Source organism: Momordica charantia (assembly GCF_013281855.1).
Source record: "Momordica charantia cultivar OHB3-1 chromosome 1 unlocalized genomic scaffold, Mcharantia_2.0 BLBB01000001.1, whole genome shotgun sequence".
NCBI lineage: Eukaryota > Viridiplantae > Streptophyta > Magnoliopsida > Cucurbitales > Cucurbitaceae > Momordica > Momordica charantia.
Genome location: NW_028275157.1, coordinates 21,791,814 through 21,818,422, shown reverse-complemented (window position 1 = coordinate 21,818,422; position 26,609 = coordinate 21,791,814). Strand labels below are relative to the sequence as shown.

Here is a 26,609-nt window from a genome sequence, read left to right as displayed (position 1 = left end):
TTGTCTGATTACACCAATGTTAATTTGAGGTTGTTCCATCCATCCCAATACACTAATGATTTTTTTATTTTTATAGGAAACAGAACCATACAATCAAGAACAAAACAGCCAAAAAAGAACAGTCTGAATGCGGAGGGTAGAAAAAACCCTCTCCAAAGAACTCTGCGTTCGAATCATGTATAATAGACGGTAATTACAAAAAAACCTTCTTGTGAATAGTAGACCACCAAGAAGTCATATGTTGTATATTCACACAAAAAGAACCCATCAAAAGACTTTTTATCTTAAAAACAGTCTACTATTTCTTTCTTTTCAGAGGAGCCAAATCAAGGCTCTCGCCGCACGATTCCAAAGAACAAAAGCTTTACGCACTGAAGACAATAATGAGCATGAAGATAAATGAGTTGAAAACTGGGCTGCTGACACTTATTCAATATAAATACTCTCAGATTGGCTATCGTGCAACCCTTCTGCAGAATCAAAATGCTGTGGCAAGTCTGAGCTATTGCGCAGCAGTAAAAATCCAGGCGCAGAAGGTACAGGAATAGTGAGGGAATTGCTACTGAGCATGAGAACAACTGAAGCCATGTTTGGTCTGCTAGCTACATTTTCTTGAACACAAAGCAACCCCAGATGGATGCATGTCATGATTTCATCAATGGAAGTTCCGGCCAATAATGGGTCTATGATATTTGTGATCGTCCCTTCAGTCCAGTTCTTCCATGCCTGCATTGGCAAGGTTGCGTTAAAACTTTGAAAGAAAAGGACATGACATGTCTTTTAAAAATATTCGCACTCACATAGCTAAGGAGGTCCTCTATGTTTTCGCCATCCTGGAAGCAACTATTCTTTTGGCCACTCAGGATCTCCAAGACCAGCACACCAAAACTATAGACATCTGATCTCACTGAAAAATGCCCATACAGTGCATACTCTGGGGCCATATACCCGCTTGGAAAAAAAAAACATTAAGTTCAATGTTTGTCTCAATCCCTGGGACAACCTAAAATTTGTAGAAGATGCAAAAAACTTACTATGTTCCCCTAATTTTACTTGTATCACCAACAGATTTAGATTGATTGAATGAACACAATCTTGCAATTCCGAAATCAGTAATTTTTGGATTCAATTCTGCATCTAATAAGATATTAGAAGCTTTAAGATCATGATGGATGACTCTGAATTGAGAATCTTCATGTAGATATAAGAGGCCACGGCTGATGCCTACAATAATTTTATAACGTCTCGACCAGTCCAAATGTTTGCGCTGGATTGGATCTACATTTTCATACAAGTATATGATTGCTTTTAGCGTAAAGGGCATTGGGAACGTGAACAAACATTAACCTGATTGCAAGTTTTATGAATTGAAGCCTAAGAACATAGAGCAAAGTGCGATGGATACCAAATATCAAACGATCCAGGCTTGAATTAGGTAAGAACTCATAGATGAGGAGCCTTTCACTTCTCTCGAAGCAAAAGCCAAGAAGTCTAACCAGATTTCGGTGTTGCAGATTAGCAACCAATAAAACTTCATTCTTAAATTCGGAGTCTCCCTGTTGGGAACCTCGAGCTAGCCTTTTCACAGCCACATCTTGTCCATTGAGAAACTTACCCTGATAGATACAAAAGTAAAACAAAAATCTTAGAAGCAATCTACCACGATTAGACAAAATGCTACAGTCAGACACTTGAAGATTCGATCTTCAATTACCTTATAAACAATACCAAATCCACCTTCTCCAAGTTTATTTGCAGTCGAAAAGTTATCCGTTGCATCTCTGATCGTCTTGAAGTCATATTGCAAAGAGCCCACAGAGCTAGTATCATCATCACTAGCTTCACAAGTAGTGTAGTGACGAGAGAATTAGCAGCAATTCACCCTTTCAAAAAGCAATTATGCCCAAGAAAAAAAAAAGCATTAGGCTCCAAAGAAAATAATATGGTCTTACTCTCAAGTCTTTCCCTCAACTTCCTGGAGTTCAAAAACGTGTAGATGCTGATGGTTAATAATACCAAAAGAGCCACAAATGGAAGAACTATTACAATGACGGTTTGTACTGTGTTGTTCATCTTTCCTGAAAAAAACGACATTTCTCTATGCTAGATTATTGAACTAGTTATTAAAAACAGTAGCTTTTCATTTTAAGAACGTATTAAAATTTTTACACGTAGACAAAGGGAACATAACCATTTAAATACCCTTTGTAGATGTGGTACTAGTTGAAGGAGTAAATACTAGAGTCGGTGGTGGCAGCAGTGGAGGTGGTGAATCAGAAGAAGGCTCAAAGAAGAGGGACATCTCATATCTTACGTCACAGCTGGGCGAAAAAACTCTCACACCTTTACTACAACATGGTGGGATTAGTGTAAACGCTGAATCTAAGCAGGCTTCACACTGTAGCTGAGACAAATCAGGTGTGCACTGCAGAAGCCCATAAATTGTCCCCAACCCTTGTCCAAACACATCTCCTGTTGCATACTTCTGTAAATAACCACCTGAAGATGCTCTACTTCTCAAGCTATCCAGCAACGTCACTAGCTTCTGCTCGAACAGAACTTCCTCCGTTACGTTGTCTGTAGCCCAAATGAAGAATGAGGGTCCAATTTCCATTGCACCTAATATGTGGCGACTCGAATAGCGTAACATGCAGTTATCATACCAACCAATTGCCTCTTTCTGCTCAGGACATCGCTGTGTGAGAAGATATATAGAGTCATTGAGGCAGCTTCGACACACATCGGGCTTCACGTCGCCTCGGCAGAGCCCAATGGCATTGGCTGAGTCCGGGTTTTGACCGTAGGAGAAATTGTAAAAGCCATTGCCAGTATCTTTGGCAGTGGCAATGGAGGAGAGGACATGATCGAGGTTGGTCTTATAGGTGCTGTTGCTGGTGAAGTTCCCTTCACCATACATACAGTAGTGGTAGACGAAGACTGGCCGGTCGGCGCAAACTCTGGCAACGAAAAACAAAACAAAAGGAAGAAAGAATGCCATGTACTGCTGTTGTCATTAAGAACGAAAGGATTACTAAAAAAAAGTCATAACAGGAGCTTCCTTTTAAGTTAAATCCAGAAAGTACTTAAATATTAGCTGCTATGCCTTTGAATGATCATATTGAACGTCATTGGTTTATGTTTGACCAAGAAGATACGAGTTCAGCTGACCTTTTGCTTTGTTTCTCTTCTTAATTTTTTAAGAAGTTTGAATCCACGAACTATATTATTTATGAATTCTAAATAAAACATCCGCGGTTAGCAGTCAATTTATAAGTTGCAGGTGAAATTTCCATCAAACTTAGCAAGTTCAGCTTTTCTTAAACTAAAGATAAAAATAAAAAATGAAATTTTATAATAGGGTTATTTATCCATGTAAATATTTATAATATACAAGGGAAGTACACATGGAGAGAAGAGAAGAATTCTGCATTCATTTTATATTTAAGAACATAATCATTGCAAAGATTGAGGACTGCTGGAATACGTACAAGATTGGCTACAAAATCTTCAACGTCAAGATTGTCAACCATCACGACCGAAGTAATTGACAATATGAGAATCTGTTCAGCTGCAAATTGCACTGCTGAAAGTTCCAAATGGACCATATGGTTAGGAATTGGTCTTACTTCTGGAAGCTTTCCTGCGAACAAGAAAATGTCAAAGTCCGGGATCAGTCCAGTCAATTCCACAGAAGAAAATGTGTTCGGTTCTGATAACCTAATATCTCTGGGCTTTTCATCGCGGAGAAGTTCTTTGAGTCATCCAAAACCAAATTATGATTCATTTCATCAGCAAGATGGAAACTCTTTCAATCTTCCTCCAAGCTCTGTTCTCTAGTATTTCACAATCAACTCGAATCCTAGCTTCCGAAACTTTCTGGCAGACGAAACGAGACCATTCAAGCATCCTGAGGAGACCGTTATCATCAATTTTCATTTTGCCAGTCTGAAGCCAGTGGTGGCCTATTTCCTTCTTGACTCGACGAAACTTGTAAATGAATCAATTAGATCCTAGTTGCATCGAAAATCATGATACACATTCATATCCAACGCTAAGTACTCGCCTATCTTGACCGTATAATCTATCGCGCCGTTCAGTATAGCTATCTCGTCGTCCTCTCACACCGTAGCCAGTGGAACAACTTTTGTCCATCCACGGAGTTCTTCGGTTCGTGGGAGAAATGTCTAATCTCACACCGTAGCCGCTGGAACAACTTTTTTCCGTCCATGGAACAAAAGGGATATACACAACTACAAATTCACGACTGTACTTAAAAAGAAAATTTAACACAAATTCCATCTACAAGGATGGCTGGCGGAGATGACGACAGTGACGAGACTTATCTGAGAAGAATGAGAGAGAGTTCTAATCATCCATGAATATATTATGAGAGAGAGTTCTAATCCTCTCCCAAGTCCTCCCACGAGAGTTGATTGGAAAATGAGGAAGAAAACTGGTTGAAATCTGCAAAAAAAAAGTCGCCTGTGTACTGTTTCTATTTGACAGGTGCTGGACTTTTTTGTTTTTTTTTTAAATTTCCAGTGATCCTTTTTTGAAATTTATCACCACACCACCCACTTTCTGCACAACCACTCTCTATACAACAGGGGATGCTTCTCGATTTCATCTATTCTACATTCACATTCATCCAGGGGAGAAACAATGACCAGAACAAGTCCAGTACCCTCTTGCGCTCCAAACAGTCATTCTGAAACTTTCAAATTTACTTCCATTTCCACAAGCCTTCTCAGAACATGTCTTCGTTTCTGTATATAACATCTCTCTACTTTATCATCCGGGTGTTAATTCTTTTGAGAGCTACCCCAAAAACTAAGGAAACTATGCTTCATTTCCTCCCTCAAACACCTTCTTCTTTGCCTTTGCCTTTCCCTTTACTGCTGCTGCTGTTGGTTTCAATCTCTGGATTCATAATCCCTTCTTGTGCCCAACGTTACTTAAACTGCTCAGGACCCAACACGGCACCCCTGCATCCCAATCTGAATTCTGATGTCAATTCCCTATTGAGTTCCTTGTCCTCTAAAGCTGCCTCCCACAGTTTCTACAATGAGTCCTTTAATGGAATCCACGGCCTCTTCCTCTGCCGAGGCGATGTTCCTAACGAAGTCTGTCGTACCTGCGTCGAGAGCGCAAGCCAACAAATGAAAGTGGACTGCTCTTCTCGGACAAACGGTACCTTATGTTTTGATGAATGTATGGTGAGGTACTCGGTTGAAAACATCTTTGGGACTCTGGAGACTGTTCCAAGAATACTGTTGTATGATAGTAAGAACAAATCTACTCTTGAAGCCCGTAATTCCATTGATCTTTCTCTGGTGTATAATTTAATAAGAGATGCCACAGAGGCAGATTTGATGTTCAAGGCAGGTCTGGTAAATGTGTCTGGTTCGGAAAATTTGAAATATGGATTGGCACAGTGTACAAGAGATATCACCAGGCGTGCATGTGATGTCTGTTTGAAAAATTTGGTGGATTTTGGAAAGGGATGTTGCCTACGCCAAAAAGGGTGGCGAGTTATAGCCCCAAACTGTAATTTAAGGGTCGAGGCCTACCGTTTCTATGACATACCAGGAGCTCTCCCTCCGTCTTTGCCTGCACCTGATGAAGATGGTGAGGGACCAACGTTTTTTAAGGTTGTGTTACAAGTTTAGTCTCTAAGCTTTCAGAATTTTGTCTGATAGTATTTGAATGTTTAATAGTGTTTAATATATCACTAAAGTAGAGCTCCGAACTTTAAGAAAATGTCTTATAGATCACAAACCTATTAGACACAAAATTAAAAGTTCAACAACAACCTATCAAAAACTTTTTAGAGTACAAGGACATGTTAGACACAATCCTTATAGTTAATAAACATGCCTTCTTTTTATTTTTCTGTCATAAATTTCTGAAGATTTTAATCTAATGATAAAAAGGGAATGCACAGGAGGGAACAGAGCAAGTATCATAGTTATCAGCATATCAACAGCTGCAGCAGTGGCAATTCTGCTTGGCCTATTGTACTGTTCTTTTTTATGGAGAAACAAAAGACCGGGTAAGAAGATTAGATTCTTACATAATTAAACAATACTTGTAGTATGAATTCCATTACATAAAAATAAATATGGTGTTCCATTCAGAGAGGGATATGAGTGAAGAGCTTCCTCTGCGAAATCTGGTTGATCGACAGCCAGTTAGCTTGACGAGGCAACATTTGGATGCAACAAATCAAGACAATGATGGAGATACAGATATTCATTACTTCAGTTTGAGTACTCTACAGATTGCTACGGATGACTTTTCGGATGCTAATAGACTTGGAGAAGGCGGGTTTGGTCCAGTTTACAAGGTTAATGAATCAAAAGTTTGATATGTGAATTTTCTACCACTATATCTACAATGTGTTCATTCATTGTGCCTAAAATGAATTCAGGGAAAGCTGATGGGTGGTGAGGAAATAGCAGTGAAAAGACTATCAACAAAATCAAGTCAAGGACATGAAGAGTTCAAGAATGAAGCAAAGGTCATCTTGAAGCTTCAGCATAAGAATCTGGTCAGGCTCTTGGGATGCTGTGTTGAAGGAGAAGAAAAACTTCTGGTCTATGAGTACATGGCAAATACTAGTCTTGACGCCTTCTTGTTTGGTTAGGCTCTTTCTCTCACATAATTTCATTTCAATTCTCTATACACCTCTTCCCAACCCCAAGAAAAAGGAAGAATCCATTTCATATGCTTTTACTGATCTAATTCCAATAGCAGATCCATTGCAGTGCAAACAACTTGACTGGCTCAAGCGCAAAAACATCGTCAATGGGATTGCAAGAGGAATCCTCTACCTCCATGAAGATTCTCGACTCAAAATCATCCATCGGGACTTGAAAGCAAGCAATGTACTGTTAGATGAAGAGATGAATCCAAAAATATCAGACTTTGGAACTGCCAGGATATTTGGAGGCAACCAAATTGATGCCAGCACCAACAGAATAGTTGGCACGTAGTAAGTCATATGCAGCAATCTATTCAACCATACAAATGCATATATAAGCAAGAAATGTACTGTTAGAAGTAAAATTCATGAATTCAGGCCCAAAGATATAGAAAAACTTATTGTCCTGACAATATACTAGGCTACTGCAGGTACTTTTACATTCATCATTGTCTTTCCTATCCATATCTCATTGTTGTAATTTTCAATCCTACAGTGGTTATATGGCGCCGGAGTATGCTATGGAGGGACTCTTCTCAGTCAAGTCTGATGTATACAGTTTTGGAGTTCTTATGCTAGAAGTGATCAGTGGGAGAAAGAACATTGGTTTTCTGAACATAGACAGAGCGCAGAACCTTCTGTCACATGTATGCTTCTGTTTCTAATCAAACATAAACTTCAAAACTCTATATCTCTCATTTTGTAATGGCTATTTTACAACATAACAATTTAACAGGCATGGGAGCTATGGGGCGAAGGCAGAGCAGAAGAAGTGGTAGACAAGAATTTGGCTGAAGATTGTCCTGTGGGTGAGGCTGTTAGATGGATCCACATTGGGTTGTTGTGTGTTCAAGAGGATCCTAACATCAGACCCACCATGTCAATGGTGGTTCTAATGCTTGGAAGCCAATCGATTCACCTTCCTCAGCCATCAAAACCTCCATTTCTTTCAGGTCGAGGGATTCTCATTGCAACACATCAATATTCAACCACTGAAACAGGGACAGGGGATGCTAATAGTCGATTCACCACAGATCAGTCCTCTACTACTGCTTCTGTCTAGCCATACCATTCAGTTTTTATGTTGCAATTTACCTTTTTTTTTTTTTTGTCATTCTTTTAGCTGCTCGTAAATAGGTTAAAATATCTTTTTAATCTATAGGGTTTTGATTTGTTCTGTATAGTCCGGTTAAATCTTTCAAAAGCCTCTGCCTTTGAGAGTTGTTGACAGTTTTTTTGACATGATAACAAGTTTTTGACTAAATTTATATATTCGTCTCTAACGTGGGATGTCTTTACAATTTGTTTCTTCATTTTATAAATTTTGTTTTTCGATCAAATCTTTACCATCACTAAATGTTAAAAGGGTAGTGATGTATGAATCTAAAAAGGGTAAATTGTGGAGGTTTTTTTTTATTATTATAAAATTTTATGAGGTTATCAATTGTTATTATACTAATATTTTTATGAGTGAATTTTCTATAACAAAAGATTCGGGTCAAGTAGGCAAATTTTTTACTTATTTCATCAAATTAAAATATATATTATTTTTAACCCAATTAATAAAGTATGTTATGTTTAAAAAATATATATAACAGTGAAGTATGTTATGACATTATACCATTATTAGCTGATCTTAAAATTTTGTGATAACTTGTCTAAAAAACATATTTTGTGACAATAAAGACAGTTGGAAAAAAAAAGTAATAAATAAGAGATGGGATTGAAAATTTTTAAAAATTACAAACCAAATTAAAAGAAAAGTCTAAGAAGACTAAACATATGTTTAGCCTAAGTTTTCTTTTATTATTATTAAATTTTTGACGTGACAACAATAGACTGAGCCGATAGCCTGACATAACGATGGTTTAATTAATGACAAAAAATAACAGCTACCTACAAAATGGAATAATAATAATAAAAAAATCAACCAATGAATAGTCAATTTGAGTCACTTTACTGGTTAACACATAATGTCAAAAAATAAAATAAAATAATAATAAAGACATATATCTCGACTAATATGTCGAGTATCTAATCGGCTATTTACCATGGCCACAACATCCTCTACTTCTCTGGTAAATCCAAGGCGTTCCTCTACTTCAATTGTGACATGTACTTACTTTTGTAAACAGCATTTAATGTGCGTCGCCACTTCTGAAAGTTTCAATTTTGTATTAACCCCAACAGAGTACCATTACATGATGACTCGGTCTGCAAATAAATGCTGAAAATTACATCCAAGCAAGTGGCTCTAAACGGTTTCCTCTGAATAATTGTACAGGTACTCGTACTAGAGATATTTCAATCGTCTGTTTTTATCCATTTCAAGAACAAGTTCTGTTTCCTCTTTATCTGCTACTCCCAATCCCAAATCATGTTCTGTTTCCTCAATTTCAGAGCTTCCCTATTGACGTTGCTACTTCTGATCTCAATCTTTGGGTTCAGCCGCTCCCATCATTTCGAACCAAGCTATAGGTTCCACATCTGTTCAAGTGATAGCGCAGCCAATTTTACTCTGGGTTCGGACCTCAGCGGCCTACTGAGTTTGCTATCCGAAGCTTCCTCCGACAGCTTCTACAACAGAAGCTTCAATGCAATGCACGGCCTCGTCCTCTGTCGAGGAGATGTGCCCAGCGATAACTGTCACAGTTGTGTCAGTGCTGCAAGAAAAGACATAAGAGATCGATGTCCTTCAAGAGTAAACGCCACAATATGGTACGATGAGTGTATGCTGAGATACTCAGACAAGAACTTCTTGGGGACTGTGGAGATATCGCCGAGGTTTCTCATGGGCGATTCCGGGAACCAGACATCACCGGATGATCGGAATATGGATGGACCTGCCCTGTTGTCTCAATTGGCGAGGGAAGCCGCAGGGTCAGAGATGATGTTTAAGGCAAACAAGTTGGATGAACGCGGGACACGCTATGGATTGGTTCAGTGCACAAGGGATCTCAACAGTAGCGAGTGTGGTACATGTTTGACGGCTCTGTTGGAGGAGATCAGGCAGTGTAACTTCAAAGAGAGGGTGGGGTGGAGAATTTTGGGCCCAAGTTGTAACATAAGGTATGAGCAATATCCTTTCTATCAGCAACAAGCGTCGCAGTCTCAAGGTGATTCAAATGCAACTTCTTTTACATATTTTAACGTTGTTTGCATTCCTAAACTGATTCATTTCTTTCTACTTTATGCTCTGTGCTGGGATCTAAACATAGTTTCACACCAACTAGAAGTATAATTTTTTTTTTTATTACATCTCTATTGGTGTGGAACCTTTTAAGATAATACTTAGACTAGGAGTGAACAATATCATATACCATTAACCTAAGTCCTAACACCATGAATTTATGAAAGGAATGAATAAAACTTGTGACTGAAAACTAAGCAAATGAGTTGAGTATGGTGAGAATATAAAAAAGAATGTTCTCTTAAAGTAGGGTGAGAATATAGTTTTTAAGGAAAGGTTCCTTTTTCTCAAAGTGTCATTTCCCTGTTTGCTTATTTCTTCCACATTTTATAATTTTGTACTAAATCTTAAAATTGTTGTCTAATGCATAAACAGGATTGAACACGAAAATGATCATAGTCATTACTATATCAACAGTTGCAGCAGTAGCAGTTATATCCGGTCTATTGTATTGTTTACTTTCATCCAAGAAGAGAAGACAGGGTAAGAAAACCGAATCTTTTGCATTAGACTGCACTTGTAAAGCTTTGATTCAAAGAAAATACTATGATATATCACATTCATACATCCTGATCCAGAGATGGATACAGGTGAACAAGTTCTGTTGAGAAATTTGGGAGATGCGAAGTCTGCACAATTGATGAAGCAAGATTTGCATTCAAGAGACGGAAACAATGATGAGGAAATGCATTACTTCAGTTTCATTACCCTACAGGCTGCCACAAACAACTTTGCAGATGAAAACCTACTTGGAGAAGGCGGCTTCGGTCCAGTTTACAAGGTTAACTACTGAATTCAAGATTGAATATATGGGAATGGTTTTAGGATATTATTAAGTATTTAAGAAGCCTTTAGACCACCAATGATATGGCAAAGAACAATAAGCTTGTCATTTGCTCACTCAGAACTACATATTTTAGCTCTCTCTGTAGGTGGATTGAATTGGAAATAGACCCTTCACATATTGAAAATGTGGCTGCTGTAACTGTTCGCTGTTTTTCTCCTGTCTTCTAAGTTTTCAACACATCCAGGGAAAGTTGATCAACGGGACAGAAATAGCCGTAAAAAGACTGTCGTTAAAGTCGAGTCAAGGTCACGACGAGTTCAAGAATGAAGTCATGGTCATAATGAAGCTTCAACATAAAAATCTGGTCAGGCTTTTGGGTTGCTGTCTGGAGGGAGAGGAAGAGCTTCTTGTCTACGAGTACATGGCTAACACTAGTCTAGATGCCTTCTTATTTGGTTTGTTTAGTTTCCATTCTCCATAAGATTTTTGTTCTACTGGCATTAAATAAAAAAAGGACCCTTCTCAGTAAATTTCATCTCCTGTTCTTGATACTGCTATACAGATCCAGTTAAATGCAAAGAACTCGATTGGGTTAAGCGCAACAACATCATCAACGGAGTCGCAAGAGGAATCCTATATCTACACGAAGACTCTAGACTTAAAATAATTCATCGGGATTTGAAAGCTAGCAATGTGTTGTTGGATGATGAGATGAATGCAAAGATATCCGACTTTGGAACCGCCAGAATTTTCGGAGGCAAGCAAGTTGAGGCAAGCACCAACAGAGTTGTTGGTACTTTGTAAGTCATTAAGCATAAGATACTTGAATGCATGGTACAACCGAACAATATCGATATGAATCAATTCGTTGTCATTATTTGCATCTAATCCATTTTCACTGTCATTCTAATCACATCTACAGTGGATATATGGCACCAGAATATGCAATGGAGGGAGTGTTTTCTATAAAGTCCGATGTCTACAGCTTTGGGATTTTAATGTTAGAAGTAATAAGCGGGAGAAAGAATAGCGGTTTCTTCAAAGTCGACAATGCAAAAAATCTTCTATCGCAGGTAAGATTCTTTCCTAGTCTATGGAACAAAATCAATTTCTTAGGTTTTGTTAGGGCAAGGATTTTACAATAGAGAGCAATTGAACTGAATCAGGCATGGCAACTATGGAAGGAAGGCAGAGAAGAGGAGATGGTTGATCCGAACCTGGTTGGAGATTGTTCTTTAAGCGAAGCTCTGAGATGGATCCAAATTGCGCTGCTCTGTGTACAAGAAGACCCCAACACCAGACCCACCATGTCAATGGTTGCTCTAATGCTTGGAAGCAAATCGATTCGCTTTCCTCAACCGTCAAAACCTCCATTCTTTCCGATTGGGTTCCCGATGTCCGCCGATCAATCGTCAATGACTTTACCGGGGACGGAATATTATCTCTCCACTCAATCGTCTACCACTGCTTCTATATAGCCGTACGCTTCACAAATCTGAAGAATATTTCAGCTGTGTCTGCTGATCATGAGCGGCAACCCTGATGCATTACTTTAGAAAGAAAGAAAGAACGTGCTTGTTTATGTTGTTATGTTTACGATTGAATTACAGTATTACACTGTTCAAAATTAGAATGGGTTCAAGTTCAACGTCACTTTTTTTTTTTTTTTTTAACAACCTTGCGTTTGAAATAGTAGAAAAAGGAGAAAAAAAAACCTTTAAGTTAATTAATAACATTTTATTAGGGTAATTACAGAATTACTCCAAAGTATATACACCTAATGTGTAAATTTATGACAGTTGTAATGGTAAACTACACTCAGTCTTTTGCGGCTCCTCTATTTTACAGTCGCTCGTTACCAAGTTCCGTAGAGATCAAATGTGTTCCTTTCTTTTTCTTGTTTTTTTATTTCTCCCATTCATCACATTCCAAAAATATGGTAAAATTGGAACGAGGTAACTTTAATTTTAAAATCTCGTTAAATTCGACCTATTCTCTATTTGGTCGCCTAGCTTTCTGAGTATCTCTTTCTCTAACCCCCAACATGGTATAAATCAGGATGTTTTTTGTCGAAAAATTGATAGATATTACTTAAAAAAAAATGAGACCCACCCTTGTAAAACTTACTTTTCTGACCTAATAAGTACTTTTAAAAAACGTTACAACATATGAAAGGACTATTATGTCTCTTTTCATTTTCTTTCTCGATCTCTTCTCTTGTTTTACAGTTTTCTTTCTTCTCCTCCTATTTTTTGGTTTTGATTTTTGCTACTTTCTTTCGATTCAAATATGGGTTGAGGATGATTTTTTTAACATTATTTAGGTTGGTTGAAATTAAAATGTACATAGATCTTGAATCCATATTGCATAAATATCAGGCTCCTGGTTTTTATTATAATTTGGGTTAGTTGAAATTAAATGGATAAACATCGTGTTTGAATCTTGCTAAAATTGAATGAGTTTGAAGAAAACTCGCTCGGAATTCATGTAAAATTTGGACGAGTTAAAAAAACTTTTCCTCTGAGCAGTTCATAAAATAAAAAATAAAAAAAAAATTGATAAAGCTAATTAATCTAACCTTCCTTCCCAAATCCCAACTAGTGATTTGGGTTTGGCAGTGCATCGAATTCATCAAATAACATTGGAACTTAATCAACTTTCTTTCTTCTCCCAACAAATGATGGGAATGCTAAATTGTTGGAGGCGCGTATTGAGAGGGCGGAGAGAGGAGTGACTCATACAGAGGGTGGATCTCATAATTGATTTGACAACTAGTGACAACCAATCTGGCCCCTATGCTGCCGCTACAGCAACTGGGAAGATTACTCTGAAGCCGACTGAGGCACACATCACAGTCGAAGAACGACATGTCGGGAAAACAATCAACAAGCCCATATATGGTATACGTATTCGGAGCTTCAAGCCTCACATCTCCGCTGGCGGACTTGCGAATAGAACTCCCTGACGCAGCCCTGTCCCGCAGCCCATCCAGCAACTCCCTCAGTTCCTCATTGAAACCCTTCGCGTCTGGGGCTCTACCGGTGTTGTATAAAATGCGGGTCGCCCCTGAAATGGATATCTCCCCATGGACGGAGTTGTTTGAGTAAACAATCTGGCAATTCCCGTACCATCCAGTGCCTTCCTTCTGGGAAGGGCAATTTTGTAAAATCCTCCGGACCGAGTTACTCACGCAAATTCTGCATTGTTCCAAGGAAACGCCTCCACGACATAGCGCCTTAACGTTGGCTCTGTCGGGATCTTCGCCGGAGGAGGCGTTGTTGAAGCCGTAGTCAACTACCTGAGTGCTGGATTTGGAGGAGATGGTGGCGAGTGCGCTGTTCAGATTTCCCCTGAAAGGGCTGCTGTTGCTGTAGTTGCCAAATTTGTCTGAGCATTTGCTAAAGAAAAAGTCCGGCTGAGAAACCGTGCTCAAAATCAACTGTGAGAGAACCAAGGAGATAAGGAAGAAAAGCGTTGTGGGGATCTCCATTTTTGTTGGGTCTGTCAAATCAAATCCAGTCGGTTTTTGAATCAAAACATATATAGAAATTGGAAGAGAGAACCTACGCTACGACCCACTTGGAATTGGCATAGTCTTGTTGAGTTCCGTATTTAATCACGCCACCTTCCATTGGAAATTTCTGAGAGGAAAATTGAGACTGCTATTTTCGTGTCGTGAGACCAGTCCACAGTCTTCAACCACTTTGTGGAAAATTTTTCCTTACACCTTGTTCTTATAAATTTTCCCTTAGAAATCTCTCAACAATATTTCTAGAAACTCAATTTTTTAATACAAATGGTTTAAGTAGAAACAACTTCAATTTAATAACTTCAACATTTTCAAAATCTAAGTAAAATTTTAAAAATTAATAAAATAATTTTCAAACATTTGTTCTTCTTTTTAAATTTGGGTAAGAATTCAATGTATTTATAAGAATGGTGAAAAATATACTAATACAATTGAGAAGTTGATATAATTTTTAAAATCTAAAAACTAACAGGGATAGAGCTTGCTAATTGAAGCTTCATTCCTAGAAATTTGAAGAGGTGTGGAATGACTAGGTCACTGATTCGTTTCCAACCTATGATGTTCTAAAAGTGCATTGGACTCACCATTGTTGCTGTGCACGAAGAATGCAGGTTTGGAAGGTCTAGAGAGAGTGAGAGAAAAACTACTAAACATCGAAATCATTGAACTTATTGTTGGTCGCTTTACTGCATCCTCTTGAATGCATAGTAGTGCAACATGAATGGATCTTATCATTTCAATATGAGAACCATCGTTCAGTGTTGAATCTATCACATTTGTCAAGCCCTCCAATTTTTTTTATGCCTACAAAAAGTTAACAAGAAAATTATATAACATTAGCACTTAGCAATATGTTAAACTGTCCCTTGATTACTAAACATATGATATTATATGATAGGACAAATCAACTACAAGCCAATACGGCGTGCATAAGTTTTATGGGTGAAAATTTTCATTCATATACTTACAAAACTTAAAAATATCCTCGCTATTTGAATCTTCACGATGAACACAAAAGTTCTCTTACGGCCATTCAAAATTTCAAGAACTAAAATACCAAAATTAAAGACATCAGATTTTACTGAAAATTGCTCTTGAATTATAGACTCTACTGAAGAAAAAAATTAACTAAATATAATGTGTAAAGGGAAATGAATACAATTTTGAATTTACTGGGTTCCCCAGCTCTATTTGTGTTCCTTCGAATCTCATCCCCTCGAACAATCTTGCTGTGCTAAATTAATTTGCAATTTTTGGATTCAATTTCTCATCCAACAAGATATTGCTAGCTTTGAGATCACAATGAATAATTCGAAGACGATAATCTTCGTAAAGGTAAAGAAGTTCTCGTGCAATATCAATAATTATAATCTTCCATCGTTTTCTCCATTCTAGAAGCATTTTCTTCCCAACATCCATATATAATAATTTTGTCAATTATGTATTTATCTATTTTGATATTCAAGAAGGTTTGATAACTACTTCATTTTCTATATATTTTTTTTTTGGAAAATTCTGACACAATCATTTTCCTGAGACGAGCCCAGTCTTCAACAACCCTTACAGAAAATTTTGCGAGTCATTAATGAATACTGTTATGGGTCAACTTTAAAACTGTTATTAAATACTTATGGTGGAACATACAAGAGAAGTTGGCTGTCCTGAATTTCTGAAAAGAATGAGTCAAACTTGGGACAGAGAACCGTACCCCCAAGCAAATGAGTTGTGTGGTGAGAATGTAAAAGATAATGTTCATTCCCAAATCCCATCTATAGTGATTTGGGTTTGGCAGTCCATTGAATTCATCAATGTTATTATTGAAAATTAAGCAACAACAAATGATGGAAAGATCCTAAATCGGGATGACAAATTGTGTTGGAGGTGAAGATTGCACGGTCGGAGGCGGAGAGAAATGAGTAATACAGAGGGTGGATCTCATAATTGATTTGACAACTAGTGGCAATCAGTCTGGCCCCTGTGCTGCCGCTGCAACAATTAGGAATCTTACTCTGAAGCCGACTGAGGCAAACATCACAGTCCAAGGACGACATGTCGGGAAAACAATCAGCAAGCCCATATATGGTATACGTTGTATTCGGAGCTTGAAGCTTCACGTCTCCGCTGGCGGACTTGCGAATACAACTCCCTGACGCAGCCTTCTCTCGCAGCCCATCCAGCAGCTCCCTCAGTGCCTCGTTGAAACCCCTCGCGTCTGGGGCTCTATTGGTGCTGAATAAAGTCTGGGTCGCCCCCGCCACAGATATCTCACCGTCAATAGAGTTGTTTGAGTAAACAATCTGGCAATCCCCGTACCATCCCGCACCTTCCTTCTGGGAAGGGCAAGTTTGTAAAATCCTGCGGACCGAGTTACGCACACAAATTCTGCATAGTTCCAGGGAAACGCCTCCGCGACATAGCGCCTTGACGTTGGCTCTGTCGGGTTCTTCGCCGGAGGAGGCCTTGTAGAAGCCGTAGTCACTCACCTGGGTGCGGGTGCTGGATCTGGAGGAGATGGAGGCCAGTGCGTTGTGGAGATTTTTCTTGAAAGGGCTGTTGTTGCTGTAGTTGCCAAATTTGTCTGAGCATTTGCTAAAGAAAAAGTCCGGCTCATAAACTGTGCTCAAAATCAACTGTGGGAGAAGAAGAACCAAGGAGATGAGCAAGAAAAGCGTCGTGGGGATCTCCATTTTTTGTTAGTCGGTTTTTGAGTCAAACATATACAGAAAAAGGAAGAGAGAACCTACGCTACGACCCACTTGGAATTGGCATGGCCTTCTTGAGTTCCGTATTAATCACGCCGGCTTCCATTGGAAAATTAAGACCGCTATTTCGTGTCGTCACGTGAGAGCAGTACTCCACAGTCTTCAACAACTTTATGCAAAAATTTTCCTTAGACCTTGTTCTGTTGAATTGGTCCGCCTATATTACTTAACCACTAACCATGACATTAACCACCAAACATAATTCTCTTCAAAAATCAAACTTGCATCTACTATCTCACTACTTAAATTTTTTTTATTGTTTACTTAGTTCAAAACATTTTCAAAATCTAAATTAAATTTTAAAAACTAATAAAAGTAATTTTTAAACCTTTATTTTTTTTCTTTTGAAATTTGTCTAAGAATTCCATGTATTTATCAGAAATAATTGAGAAGTTGAAATAATTTTTAAAAATTGAAAACTAAAAATGAAATAGATATCGAACAAGGTCTTAATTTATTAATAAGCCATGACAAACTAATGTGATGATAGACCAGCTCACTGATCGAAGTTTCGTTCCTAGAATTTTGAAGAGGTGTGCTTTTAGAATTACTAGGCCGATTTGTTTCCGACCTACCATACTTTGAAAGTGCATTACCAATGTTACTGTGCATGAAAAATGCAGGGCTCTTGAAGGTCTCGAGGGAGTTATCAGAGAAAAGCTAAAGCTATTGAAAAAAAAAGTGTGTTATTTGAAAAAACTAAATGTAGTTGTTATTTTGTTAATTTTAGTAAATATTTTTGACATATTTACCGTTGTCTCTTAAAATTAATTACTAAATTGATAATTTTTCTTCCAAAGATCCTGCAAACAAGGATTCTTCAACACGAACCTTGATTTTCGGAGTCAAAAATGGGGTGGGGGTGGAGATTAAAATAAGTCTCACCCCACCTAGTTGTATTCTCTACTCTATATTACATTTATTTATTTTTTTCTCCACATGTACTAAAAAATGAAAAAAGGATACTTTAGAAAATTTTGCATTAATTGATCATCACCAACTCTCATTTTAACCTTATTTAAAATTACCCTTTAACTTAAGTAGTGCAATTTGAATAAGTAATGTAATTACTTCCCTCCATTGGTTAAGTTTTTCATTTTTGTTCTAAGATTGTGACTACGTTTTCATCGGTTTTTTTTTTTTTCGATTATTGGTTTTTTTATTTTAATTAATTAATTAGATTTGGATATTCTACTACTAAATTTTATTTTACCTTTTCTATCTTCTTCAATATATGTTTTGGAAAACAAGGTGGAGACTCTTCTGACCAGAAATTTAAACACGATTTTACATTTATCCTATTTTCACTCCTTAATTTTTATCGCCTCACGCAAAATTTAATATGATTTAGGAATTTTAAATTTTGAATTTTATATTTAATAGGTTTATGATTTTTTTTTAAATGTCTAATAGATCATGCATTATTAAAAATAAAATTGAAAGTTTATAAAGTTGTTAAACAACTTTAAGACAGATTTAGTATTAGGCACAAAGTTAAAATAAGTTTTTTAAAGATAAAATTATTCTATTAATATATTACGTGGGAAAAGAAAGGAAAAAGATCATATGTATTCAACAATATTTGCTACTCTTATATTGATATAATAAAGATATACCAAACTCAAATTGGAGAAAAAAAAAAGAGATGTATTCAACAATATTTCACTAAACACAACTGTCGTACTCCGATGAACAATAAATACATACAAGTAAAAATCATACATCATCATGAAATGCTAAATCCATAATTTATCCCAACAAAAAACAACTTTCAAAATAACATATTTTGCCAACATGACAATTTAGCAAAGGTGGAGTTCAGTAATTAAAACTTAATTTTAAGAAGGTCCAGAATTATTAGCTTGAGTCAGTTTCAAACATGTATCTAGCTTGGACGGTGCATTGAGTTCATCAATCATATTATGCATAAAGAATGCAGGTTTGGAAGGTACTGGAAGATTGAAAGAGGAGCTACTAAGCATTAGTACCACTGAAGCCATTGTTGGTCGATCTGCTGCATTCTCTTGAACGCATAGTAGTCCAATGTGAATGCACCTTCTAATTTTAATTCTTGAATCGGGACTAAGTGTTGAATCTATGACATTTGTAGTTGTGCCTGCCTCCCAATTTTTCCATGCCTAAAAAAAATATCCATAATGATTACTAGATGTTAACGTTTATATGTTAAATTATAGTTTATTGCATGAAGTTCAAACTGATGACTGGGTCTAGTGGGAAAGTCTTGTAAAGGGATATGGTATATCAAATGGATACAAAGGAAGATAATAAGATTGTGAATTAAAAAAGAAATTAAATAATTATGACATACTCTCGTATCAAAATCTTCCAATATACTAGCTATATATTGTCAGCAGCTAGGAGTGTTGTTATGTATAAAAAATATGTTAAGGAATTACAATCATATACTTACAAAGTTGCAGAGATGTCCAACTTTTCCATCGGGAGAACAATTATTTGTTTGGCCGCTCACAATTTCAAGAACCAAGACACCAAAGCTAAAGACATCTAATTTTATTGAAAGTTATCCTTGCATTACATATTCCGGAGCCATATAACCACTGCAAAAATAAAATAATGTCAAAATAGATATTATTCAAATATATTGTAAATGATTTCTACTTACAAAGTTCCCACAATTCTCCTGGTATTTTTCTGAGTCTCATCTACTTCGAACAACCTTGCCATACCAAAATTTGCGATCTTCGAATTCATTTTTACATCCAATAAAATATTACTAGCTTTGAGATCACGATGTATGATTCGAAGACGAGAATCTTCGTGAAGGTAAAGTAGTCCCCGTGCAACACCAATTCCGAGCTCAGCTGAGAAGTCCTTTGTTGCAGCTTTAATAGTGTCAAAATCATATTGAATCGTCTCTACACTTTTGATCTCATCAGTACTGGTTTCAACAGGAGCAATACCGGTTTCAACAAGTTCAATAACAGCAACACCTGATAGATAATGAAGACGCGAACCTCAATTCATTAGTATGTGTTTAAAGGTACAAGCACCTTTGAAAAAAACCACAAAATGAAATTAGAAAAACTTCCATCTAAAACAAGATCATCAAAACGCACAGAGGAGTCATAAATAATTAACCACTCACCTTCAATTCTTTGTAATGGTTTAAAATGCTTTCGCTTCCTGCATCTCAAAAGGATGAAAATGGAAGCAACGAGGATGATAGCAGAAACGATGGGCACCGCAACGACTAAAACAGTTCTATCCGTATTGCCACCGTTTCCTGCAAGAAAAGAAAAAATAGAAGTCAGAAAACCCAATCCCACGGGTCAACTAACCGTTAAACAAGCTCTAAAATATTTCTTTTAAAATTTGGGATTAAACAGACACTAAACTATAAGAGTTGCAACGACATTACCACGGTCGGGCGGTGGCGGGGGCGGGGGCGGAGAGAGAAGTGACTCGTAGAGAGGGTGAATCTCATAACTGATTTGACAACTCGTATCAACTAATCTGGCCCCTATGCTACCGTTACAGCAACTAGGAAGATTACCCTGAAGGCGGGTGAGGCACACATCACAATCGAAGAACGACAAGTCGGGAAAGCAATCAACAAGCCCATATACGGTATACGTATTGGGAGGTTGAAGCTTCACATCTCCGCCCGCGGACTTGCGAAAATAAGTCCCTTTGGCGGCCCTGTCCCGCAGTCCATCCAGCAACTCCCGCAGCGCCTCGTTGAAACCGTTCGCGTCCGGGGCTCTGTTACCATTGTAATAAGTTTGAGTGGTCCCCGCCAGGTATATCTCACCGTGAACAGAGTCGTTCGAGTAGAGAATTTGGCAGTCGTTGTACCATCCCGCACCTCTCTTCTGAGAAGGGCAATTTTGCAAAATCCTGTCGACTGAGTTGTTGACACAAATTGTGCATTGGTCCAAGGGAACCCCTCCACGGCAAAGCGCCTTAACGTTGGCGGTGTCGGGATCTTGGCCGGAGGAGGCATTGTAGAAGCCGTAGTCAGTTACTTGGGTGTTGGCGTTGGCTTGGGAGGAGATAGAGGCGAGTGCGGTGTCCAGATTTTTCCTGAAAGGGCTGCTGTTGGTGTAGTTGCCTTCCTCGTCTGAACATTTGCTTAGAAAAAAGTCTGGCTGAGAAGTTGTGCTGAAAAACAACTCTGCCAGAGCCAAGGAGATGAGCAGTAAAAGCGCTTTCGAACTCATTTTCTGTTATGAATTAAACATAAAAGATATGTAATTATATACGAAGAGGAAGAGCAGAGTTTACTCGGGTCAGGTTGGAAGCAGAAGTCAGCTCATGGAAACTCTATTGTTTGACGCGTAGTTGGGTTTTTTTTTTTTTTTTTTTTTAAATTTAGTTCATAGTTGCTTGTTAGTTGTTATAAACAAAAACTAAAATATCTTAAAATTGAAACTTGATACTAAAAGTTAAAAGAATAAAACCAACGGTTTGTTTTCTATAGGTTGTTCTGTTTTTTTAACAAACCAATTTATGTGAAATAGATAGCGATAGTTGAGTTAGGTAGCTATTTTAAATCTTTTATTACGCTTAATGTACGCGGCAGTAGATTAGTATTATACAAAGTTTATGTTTAGGATCTCCAATTTAATACAGAAAGTCTATGGTCTGTAGAATATATATATATATATTTTTTTTTCTTTCTGCACAAGATAACATGTATTTTCCGTGTTAGTTTTTTAGTTGACAGTTATATATTCTTTCGGAAAAAAAAAAAAAACAAAAAACTCTCATTTCTTTCCACCTCCATCTATTCAAATCAGGGTAGTTGACGGTTAACAGGGTCGTTTAGTTAGTTAATGATCTAAAAATAGAAATCTAGAAATTAAGAATTCAATAAAAATTTAAGTATATTAATAAATTACATTGTTATATAAAAGAAACTCCAATTAAATTATATAATATATCCATTTATTTTCAATATTTTGAAAGAATCATATTATTAATGATATATTATCATAAAAATATAAATTTTAAAACAACATGTTTTTAACGATCAACATACATTTGATATCTCGGGTATCTCTATAAAGTTTCATATAAAACAAAGGTATCTAAAGATGCAAACATCTCAAATTTTCGGTATCTGAAATTCCAAGTATTTGTAGATGGTAGGCCTCTACATCCTAGAAAACAAATGGCTTCAGTGTTTACTAATAGCATTTGTCAAACTCCAACTAAAACATAGTTATCAACTGATTTAGGGATTTATCTCAGATCAAAAAAAATTATTTTAACACATGCACCAATCCTGAGGTTGAACTAAATAATATTAATATTAATTTAAATATTTTTTTGCAAATTTTTTATTTTTAAAACTTCCAAAGGTGTACCTAAATTTTGTGATATTTCTATGATGTTTTCGTTAAAATTGATATCTTGATATTTCTATTTCTGTAGATATGGAAACAAGGAAGAGAAGTCTGAATATGGTATATAAAAATTCAGACTTGGAAGCTTCACATTTCCGCCGGCAGACTTTCGTTTGTATTGATCACGCGTCGTTCCATCGGAAAATTCTGAGGGGAAAATTAAGAGCGCTATTATCGTGTTCGTGAGACCAGTCCACAGTCTTCAACCAATTTATGCAAAATTTTTCATTAGGCCCTGTTCTTATTGATCGTGGTCCGCCCATACTCGTTCCCATAGGCTGCCTAATTTGACACAATTGGACTTTTTAAATATTCATCAAATTTTAATGATACTTGGGTGAATTTGAAATCTCAATAAGATTCGAATTCACTTCACTGTCTTTATCGATATAAATATCTTAATCCGTTAAGTTATGTTCAAGTTAACGTAAAGTTATATCATGATTGAAGTAGTTATATCATGGTAAATTATATTGATATGCATAAAGATAAATAAAATCAAATTGAGAAAAAAAAAAGAATAGAATAGTATTCAACAATGTTTCACTAAATACAACTTTTAATGCTCCGTTGAACAATAAATACATACATGATACAAGTTAAACGACCCATCATCAAATGCTAAATACATAATTTATCAAAACTAGAAACAACTTTCAAAATAACATATTTTACCAACATGTGATAATCTATCGAGGGTGGAGTTCAGTAATTGAAGTTTCATTTTCAGAACGTTGGAGGGGAGTACTTCCAGAGTTACTAGCTTGAGTCATTTCCAACCATGGATTTGACTTTGTCAATGTACTGTCCATAAAGAATGCAGGTTCAAAAGGTACTGGGAGACTGAGAGAGAAGCTACTAAGCATTAGTACCACTGAAGTCATTGTTGGTCGATCTGCTGCATTCTCTTGAACACATAGTAGTCCAATATGAACACATCTTATCATTTCAATTCTTGAACCGGCACTAAGTGCAGAATCTATGACATTTATAGTTGTTCCTGCCTTCCAATTTTTCCATGCCTAAAAACAAATTCTCAATGGTTACCGCATATTAACACTTATATGTTAAATTATAGTTTATTGCACTAAATTTTAAAATGAGAAATATAACACAAACGTAATTGAGTCTAGTGACAAAGTATTATAAATGAATGGGATAATGCTCAAATGGATTATGGGGATAATAAGATTGTGAAATTTACGACAAAAGAAATTAGATATTAGATGAAAACAATGCAAGACTAAATTAAAATATAACAGAAAACCAATACTTTTATATCGAAATCTTCTGATGCTATTATCAGTAGCTGGGAGTGTTGTTATGCATGAAGGAGATCGAGATGTTAAGAATTTTATCATATACTTACAAAGCTGGAGAGATCTTCCACTTTTTCCCCGTTGCGAAAACAATTATTTTTTTGGCCGCTCAAAATTTCAAGAACCAAAATACCAAAGCTAAAGACATCTGATTTTATTGAAAATTGTCCATGCATCGCATACTCCGGAGCCATATAACCACTGCAAAAATAAATAATGTCAAAATAAATTATTCAAGCATATTGTAAAGGAAAATTAAACAAATTTATACTTACTAAGTTCCCACAATTCTACTAGTATTTCCTTGAGTCTCATCTACTTCGAACAATCTTGCCATACCAAAATCTGCAATTTTTGAATTCATTTCTCCATCTAACAAAATATTACTAGCTTTGAGATCACGATGTATAATTCGAAGGCGAGAATCTTCGTGAAGGTAAAGAAGTCCTCGTGCAATCCCAACTATAATTTTGTACCGTCTTTCCCAATCTAATAGTGTCCGCTTTCCAAAATCTACATCGTCATCCATATGTTAATAATCTTATCAATTATGTGAAAGGATGCATTTTCCAATATGTGTAGACCAAAGGAAGAATATATGTTATACCAAATATGAAGTGGTCAAGGCTGCCATTTGGTACAAACTCATATATGAGAAGTCTTTCGCTTCCTTGCAAGCAGAATCCCAACAGCCTGACCAAGTTTCGGTGTTGAAGTTTGGCGACCAAAAGGACTTCATTTTTGAATTCAATATCTCCTTGCTGTGAATTATTTGCAAGCCTCTTCACTGCTATCTGCTGTCCATTATGTAGCTCACCCTGAAAACATCAACTTCAACTTTTAGTAAGAATTTCACTGGTCAACTCCTCATACTTCTCCACCACTGATTGCAATTCTTTAATTTATACCCTGTAAACAGCTCCAAATCCACCCTGTCCAAGCTTGTTTTCAGTTGAGAAATCATTTGTTGCAACTTTAATAGTGTCAAAATCATATTGAATCGTCTCTGCACTGCTAATTTCATCAGTGTTGTCAACAAGAGAAGCACCTGAGCGTGTATGAAGACATGAATCTCACCTCATTTGTATGTTCAAAGCTACAAGCATCTTTGAAAAACTTCCATCCAAAAAAGGGAAAACAGAGGAGTCATAAATTAATCACAATCACCTTCAAATGTTTGTAACGGTGTTCTGTGGTTACGCTTCCTGAATCTCAAAATGATGAAAATGGCAACAACGAGAATGATAGCAGAAACGACGGACGCCACAACGATTATAACAGTTCTAACCGTATTGCCATCGTTTCCTGCAAGAAAAAGAAAAAAGGAAGCAAGAAAGCTATGCTAATATGAGGCTGTGCGTGTAATCAATCAAATTTCAATGATGATCTCTGTAACTGTAACTGTAATTTATTCATATATCAAAAAGAACCAAATCAAATGTTAAGTAACAATGAGTATGATGATTGTGTGCCTCAATCTATTGGCATTACCTCCGGTTGGAGGCGCAGATGGCGGTGGGAGTTCAGCAGCTGAGGGCGGAGGCGGAGGCGGAGAGAGGAGTAACTCATACAGAGGGTGGATCTCATAATTGATTTGGCAACTAGTCACCACTAATCTGGCCCCTATGCTGCCGTTACAACAACTAGGAAGAGAACTCTGAAGGCGACTGAGGCACACATCACAATCGAAGAACGGCATATCGGGAAAACAATCAACAAGCCCATATATGGTATACGTATTCGGAGCTTGAAGCTTCACATCGCCGCCAGCGGACTTGCGAATAGAACTCCCTCTGGCAGCCTTCTCTCGCAGCCCATCCAGCAACTCCCTCCGTGCCTCGTTGAAACCCTTCGCGTCTGGGGCTGTATTGACGTTGTAATAAGTTTGACCCGCCCCTGCAATGGATATCTCACCATTGATAGAGTTGTTTGAGTAAAGAATCTGGCAATCGTGGTACCATCCAGTACCTTCCTTCTGGGCAGGGCAATTTTGCAAAATCCTGCGGACTGAGTTATTCACACAAATTCTGCATTGTTCCAAGGGAGCACCTCCACGGCAGAGCACCTTAACGTTGGCTCTGTCGGGATCTTCGCCGGAGGAGGCATTATAGAAGCCGTAGTCAGTTCCCTGGGGGTTGGTGTTGGATTTGGAGGAGACGGAGGCGAGTGCGTTGTCCAGATTTCTCTTGAAAGGGCTGTTGTTGGTGTAGTTGCCGTTGTCTGAACATTTCCAGAAGAAAAATTCCGGTTGAGAAGTTGTGGTAAAAATCAACTGTGCGAGAATGAAGGAGATGAGGAAGAAAAGGGTTGTGAAATTACTCCAACTGCCCATCACCATTTTCATTTTCCTTCGGTGAAAGGAGAGAAGATTGAAGAAGCAGAAGGAAAGTCGGAACTTATCCATCGTTTCAATTACGTTAGTCCACGTTATTCAGGTCCGTATTAATCACGCGTCCTTCCGGTGACCCAAGTTCTCAATACAAAATTTTTTGCTACTTACTAATGGGTGTCGTTTAAATTTCAAAATAACACTAGACTCACCAATAGGATATGTTCACAGGGTGGGATGGAGACGTCCCCCATTTAATTCTCCGCTGCAAAATTTTCCATGAAATTTCGTGGTTATTGGATTCGAGATTTTCCGTGGGGATTGGTTCCTAGTAGGAAATTTTCTCCCTTTTTTTTTTTAATAAATAAAATACTTTATCCTATTTTTTCTTTTTTTATATGTAATTGTTTAATTTCTAAGGTCTAATTATCTCTGATGTATAGATTGAGTGATGATTTTTATAATATATGTATATATAAAAAGGATAATAAAATTATTTTAGTGCGTGTATATATTAAAAAAAATTACATGGAGCAGGAACGGGACGAGGAGCTATTCCCTTCCCCATCCCCGCCCTGGAGAATCTAAACGGTGATTTTC

The 26,609-nt window shown here is 37.2% G+C and overlaps 7 protein-coding genes across 10 annotated transcripts; 2 read left to right on the top strand and 5 right to left on the bottom strand.

Moving 5' to 3' along the window:
- Positions 1–38: 38 nt before the first annotated feature.
- On the bottom strand, positions 39–4,413 carry LOC111012490 (cysteine-rich receptor-like protein kinase 26). 3 transcript variants are annotated; one of them, XM_088122457.1, is made up of 8 exons: positions 3,489–4,413; positions 2,203–2,957; positions 1,953–2,078; positions 1,715–1,839; positions 1,406–1,616; positions 1,035–1,278; positions 801–951; positions 39–726 (listed from the first exon to the last, which is right to left on the bottom strand). In XM_088122457.1, the coding sequence occupies exons 2-8, from the start codon at positions 2,915–2,917 to the stop codon at positions 427–429; spliced, it is 1,872 nt and encodes a 623-aa protein (XP_087978583.1). In that variant the 5' UTR covers positions 2,918–2,957; positions 3,489–4,413; the 3' UTR covers positions 39–426. The 3 variants fall into 3 exon arrangements, with proteins under 3 accessions (XP_087978583.1, XP_087978582.1, XP_022142348.1); XM_088122456.1 differs by having other exon boundaries at positions 2,203–3,640; positions 3,718–4,413; XM_022286656.2 differs by having other exon boundaries at positions 2,203–4,413.
- Positions 4,414–8,052, top strand: LOC148213444 (cysteine-rich receptor-like protein kinase 10). Its single transcript, XM_088122439.1, has 7 exons — positions 4,414–5,628; positions 5,945–6,052; positions 6,138–6,346; positions 6,431–6,641; positions 6,757–6,994; positions 7,200–7,350; positions 7,440–8,052. Exons 1-7 carry the CDS (start codon positions 4,755–4,757, stop codon positions 7,764–7,766), a joined length of 2,118 nt encoding a protein of 705 aa, XP_087978565.1. The 5' UTR covers positions 4,414–4,754; the 3' UTR covers positions 7,767–8,052.
- Positions 8,053–8,993: 941 nt separating this feature from the next.
- LOC111012474 (cysteine-rich receptor-like protein kinase 8) lies at positions 8,994–12,333 on the top strand. Of its 2 annotated transcripts, none has more exons than XM_088122450.1 (7): positions 8,994–9,819; positions 10,269–10,376; positions 10,484–10,674; positions 10,925–11,135; positions 11,243–11,480; positions 11,603–11,753; positions 11,847–12,333. In XM_088122450.1, the coding sequence occupies exons 1-7, from the start codon at positions 9,081–9,083 to the stop codon at positions 12,156–12,158; spliced, it is 1,950 nt and encodes a 649-aa protein (XP_087978576.1). In that variant the 5' UTR covers positions 8,994–9,080; the 3' UTR covers positions 12,159–12,333. The 2 variants fall into 2 exon arrangements, with proteins under 2 accessions (XP_087978576.1, XP_022142332.2); XM_022286640.2 differs by having other exon boundaries at positions 10,472–10,674.
- Positions 12,334–12,469: 136 nt separating this feature from the next.
- LOC111012497 (cysteine-rich repeat secretory protein 38-like) lies at positions 12,470–14,379 on the bottom strand. Its single transcript, XM_022286666.2, has one exon. It carries the CDS (start codon positions 14,168–14,170, stop codon positions 13,370–13,372), a length of 801 nt encoding a protein of 266 aa, XP_022142358.1. The 5' UTR covers positions 14,171–14,379; the 3' UTR covers positions 12,470–13,369.
- Positions 14,380–14,743: 364 nt separating this feature from the next.
- On the bottom strand, positions 14,744–17,096 carry LOC111012408 (cysteine-rich receptor-like protein kinase 26). Its single transcript, XM_022286553.2, is given in 7 exon segments — positions 14,744–14,991; positions 14,994–15,013; positions 15,174–15,229; positions 15,232–15,315; positions 15,383–15,613; positions 16,104–16,116; positions 16,118–17,096. Coding segments are annotated over 7 exon segments (1,431 nt in total). The 5' UTR covers positions 16,897–17,096.
- Positions 17,097–18,597: 1,501 nt separating this feature from the next.
- LOC111012475 (cysteine-rich receptor-like protein kinase 26) lies at positions 18,598–21,173 on the bottom strand. The gene is made up of 5 exons (XM_088122465.1): positions 20,372–21,173; positions 20,099–20,236; positions 19,616–19,943; positions 19,403–19,550; positions 18,598–19,109 (listed from the first exon to the last, which is right to left on the bottom strand). Exons 1-4 carry the CDS (start codon positions 21,171–21,173, stop codon positions 19,514–19,516), a joined length of 1,305 nt encoding a protein of 434 aa, XP_087978591.1. The 3' UTR covers positions 18,598–19,109; positions 19,403–19,513.
- Positions 21,174–22,864: 1,691 nt separating this feature from the next.
- On the bottom strand, positions 22,865–26,160 carry LOC111012377 (cysteine-rich receptor-like protein kinase 10). Its single transcript, XM_022286516.2, has 7 exons — positions 25,172–26,160; positions 24,848–24,985; positions 24,589–24,728; positions 24,288–24,498; positions 23,956–24,193; positions 23,731–23,881; positions 22,865–23,383 (listed from the first exon to the last, which is right to left on the bottom strand). Exons 1-7 carry the CDS (start codon positions 26,082–26,084, stop codon positions 23,051–23,053), a joined length of 2,124 nt encoding a protein of 707 aa, XP_022142208.1. The 5' UTR covers positions 26,085–26,160; the 3' UTR covers positions 22,865–23,050.
- Between the last annotated feature and the right edge of the window lie 449 nt (positions 26,161–26,609).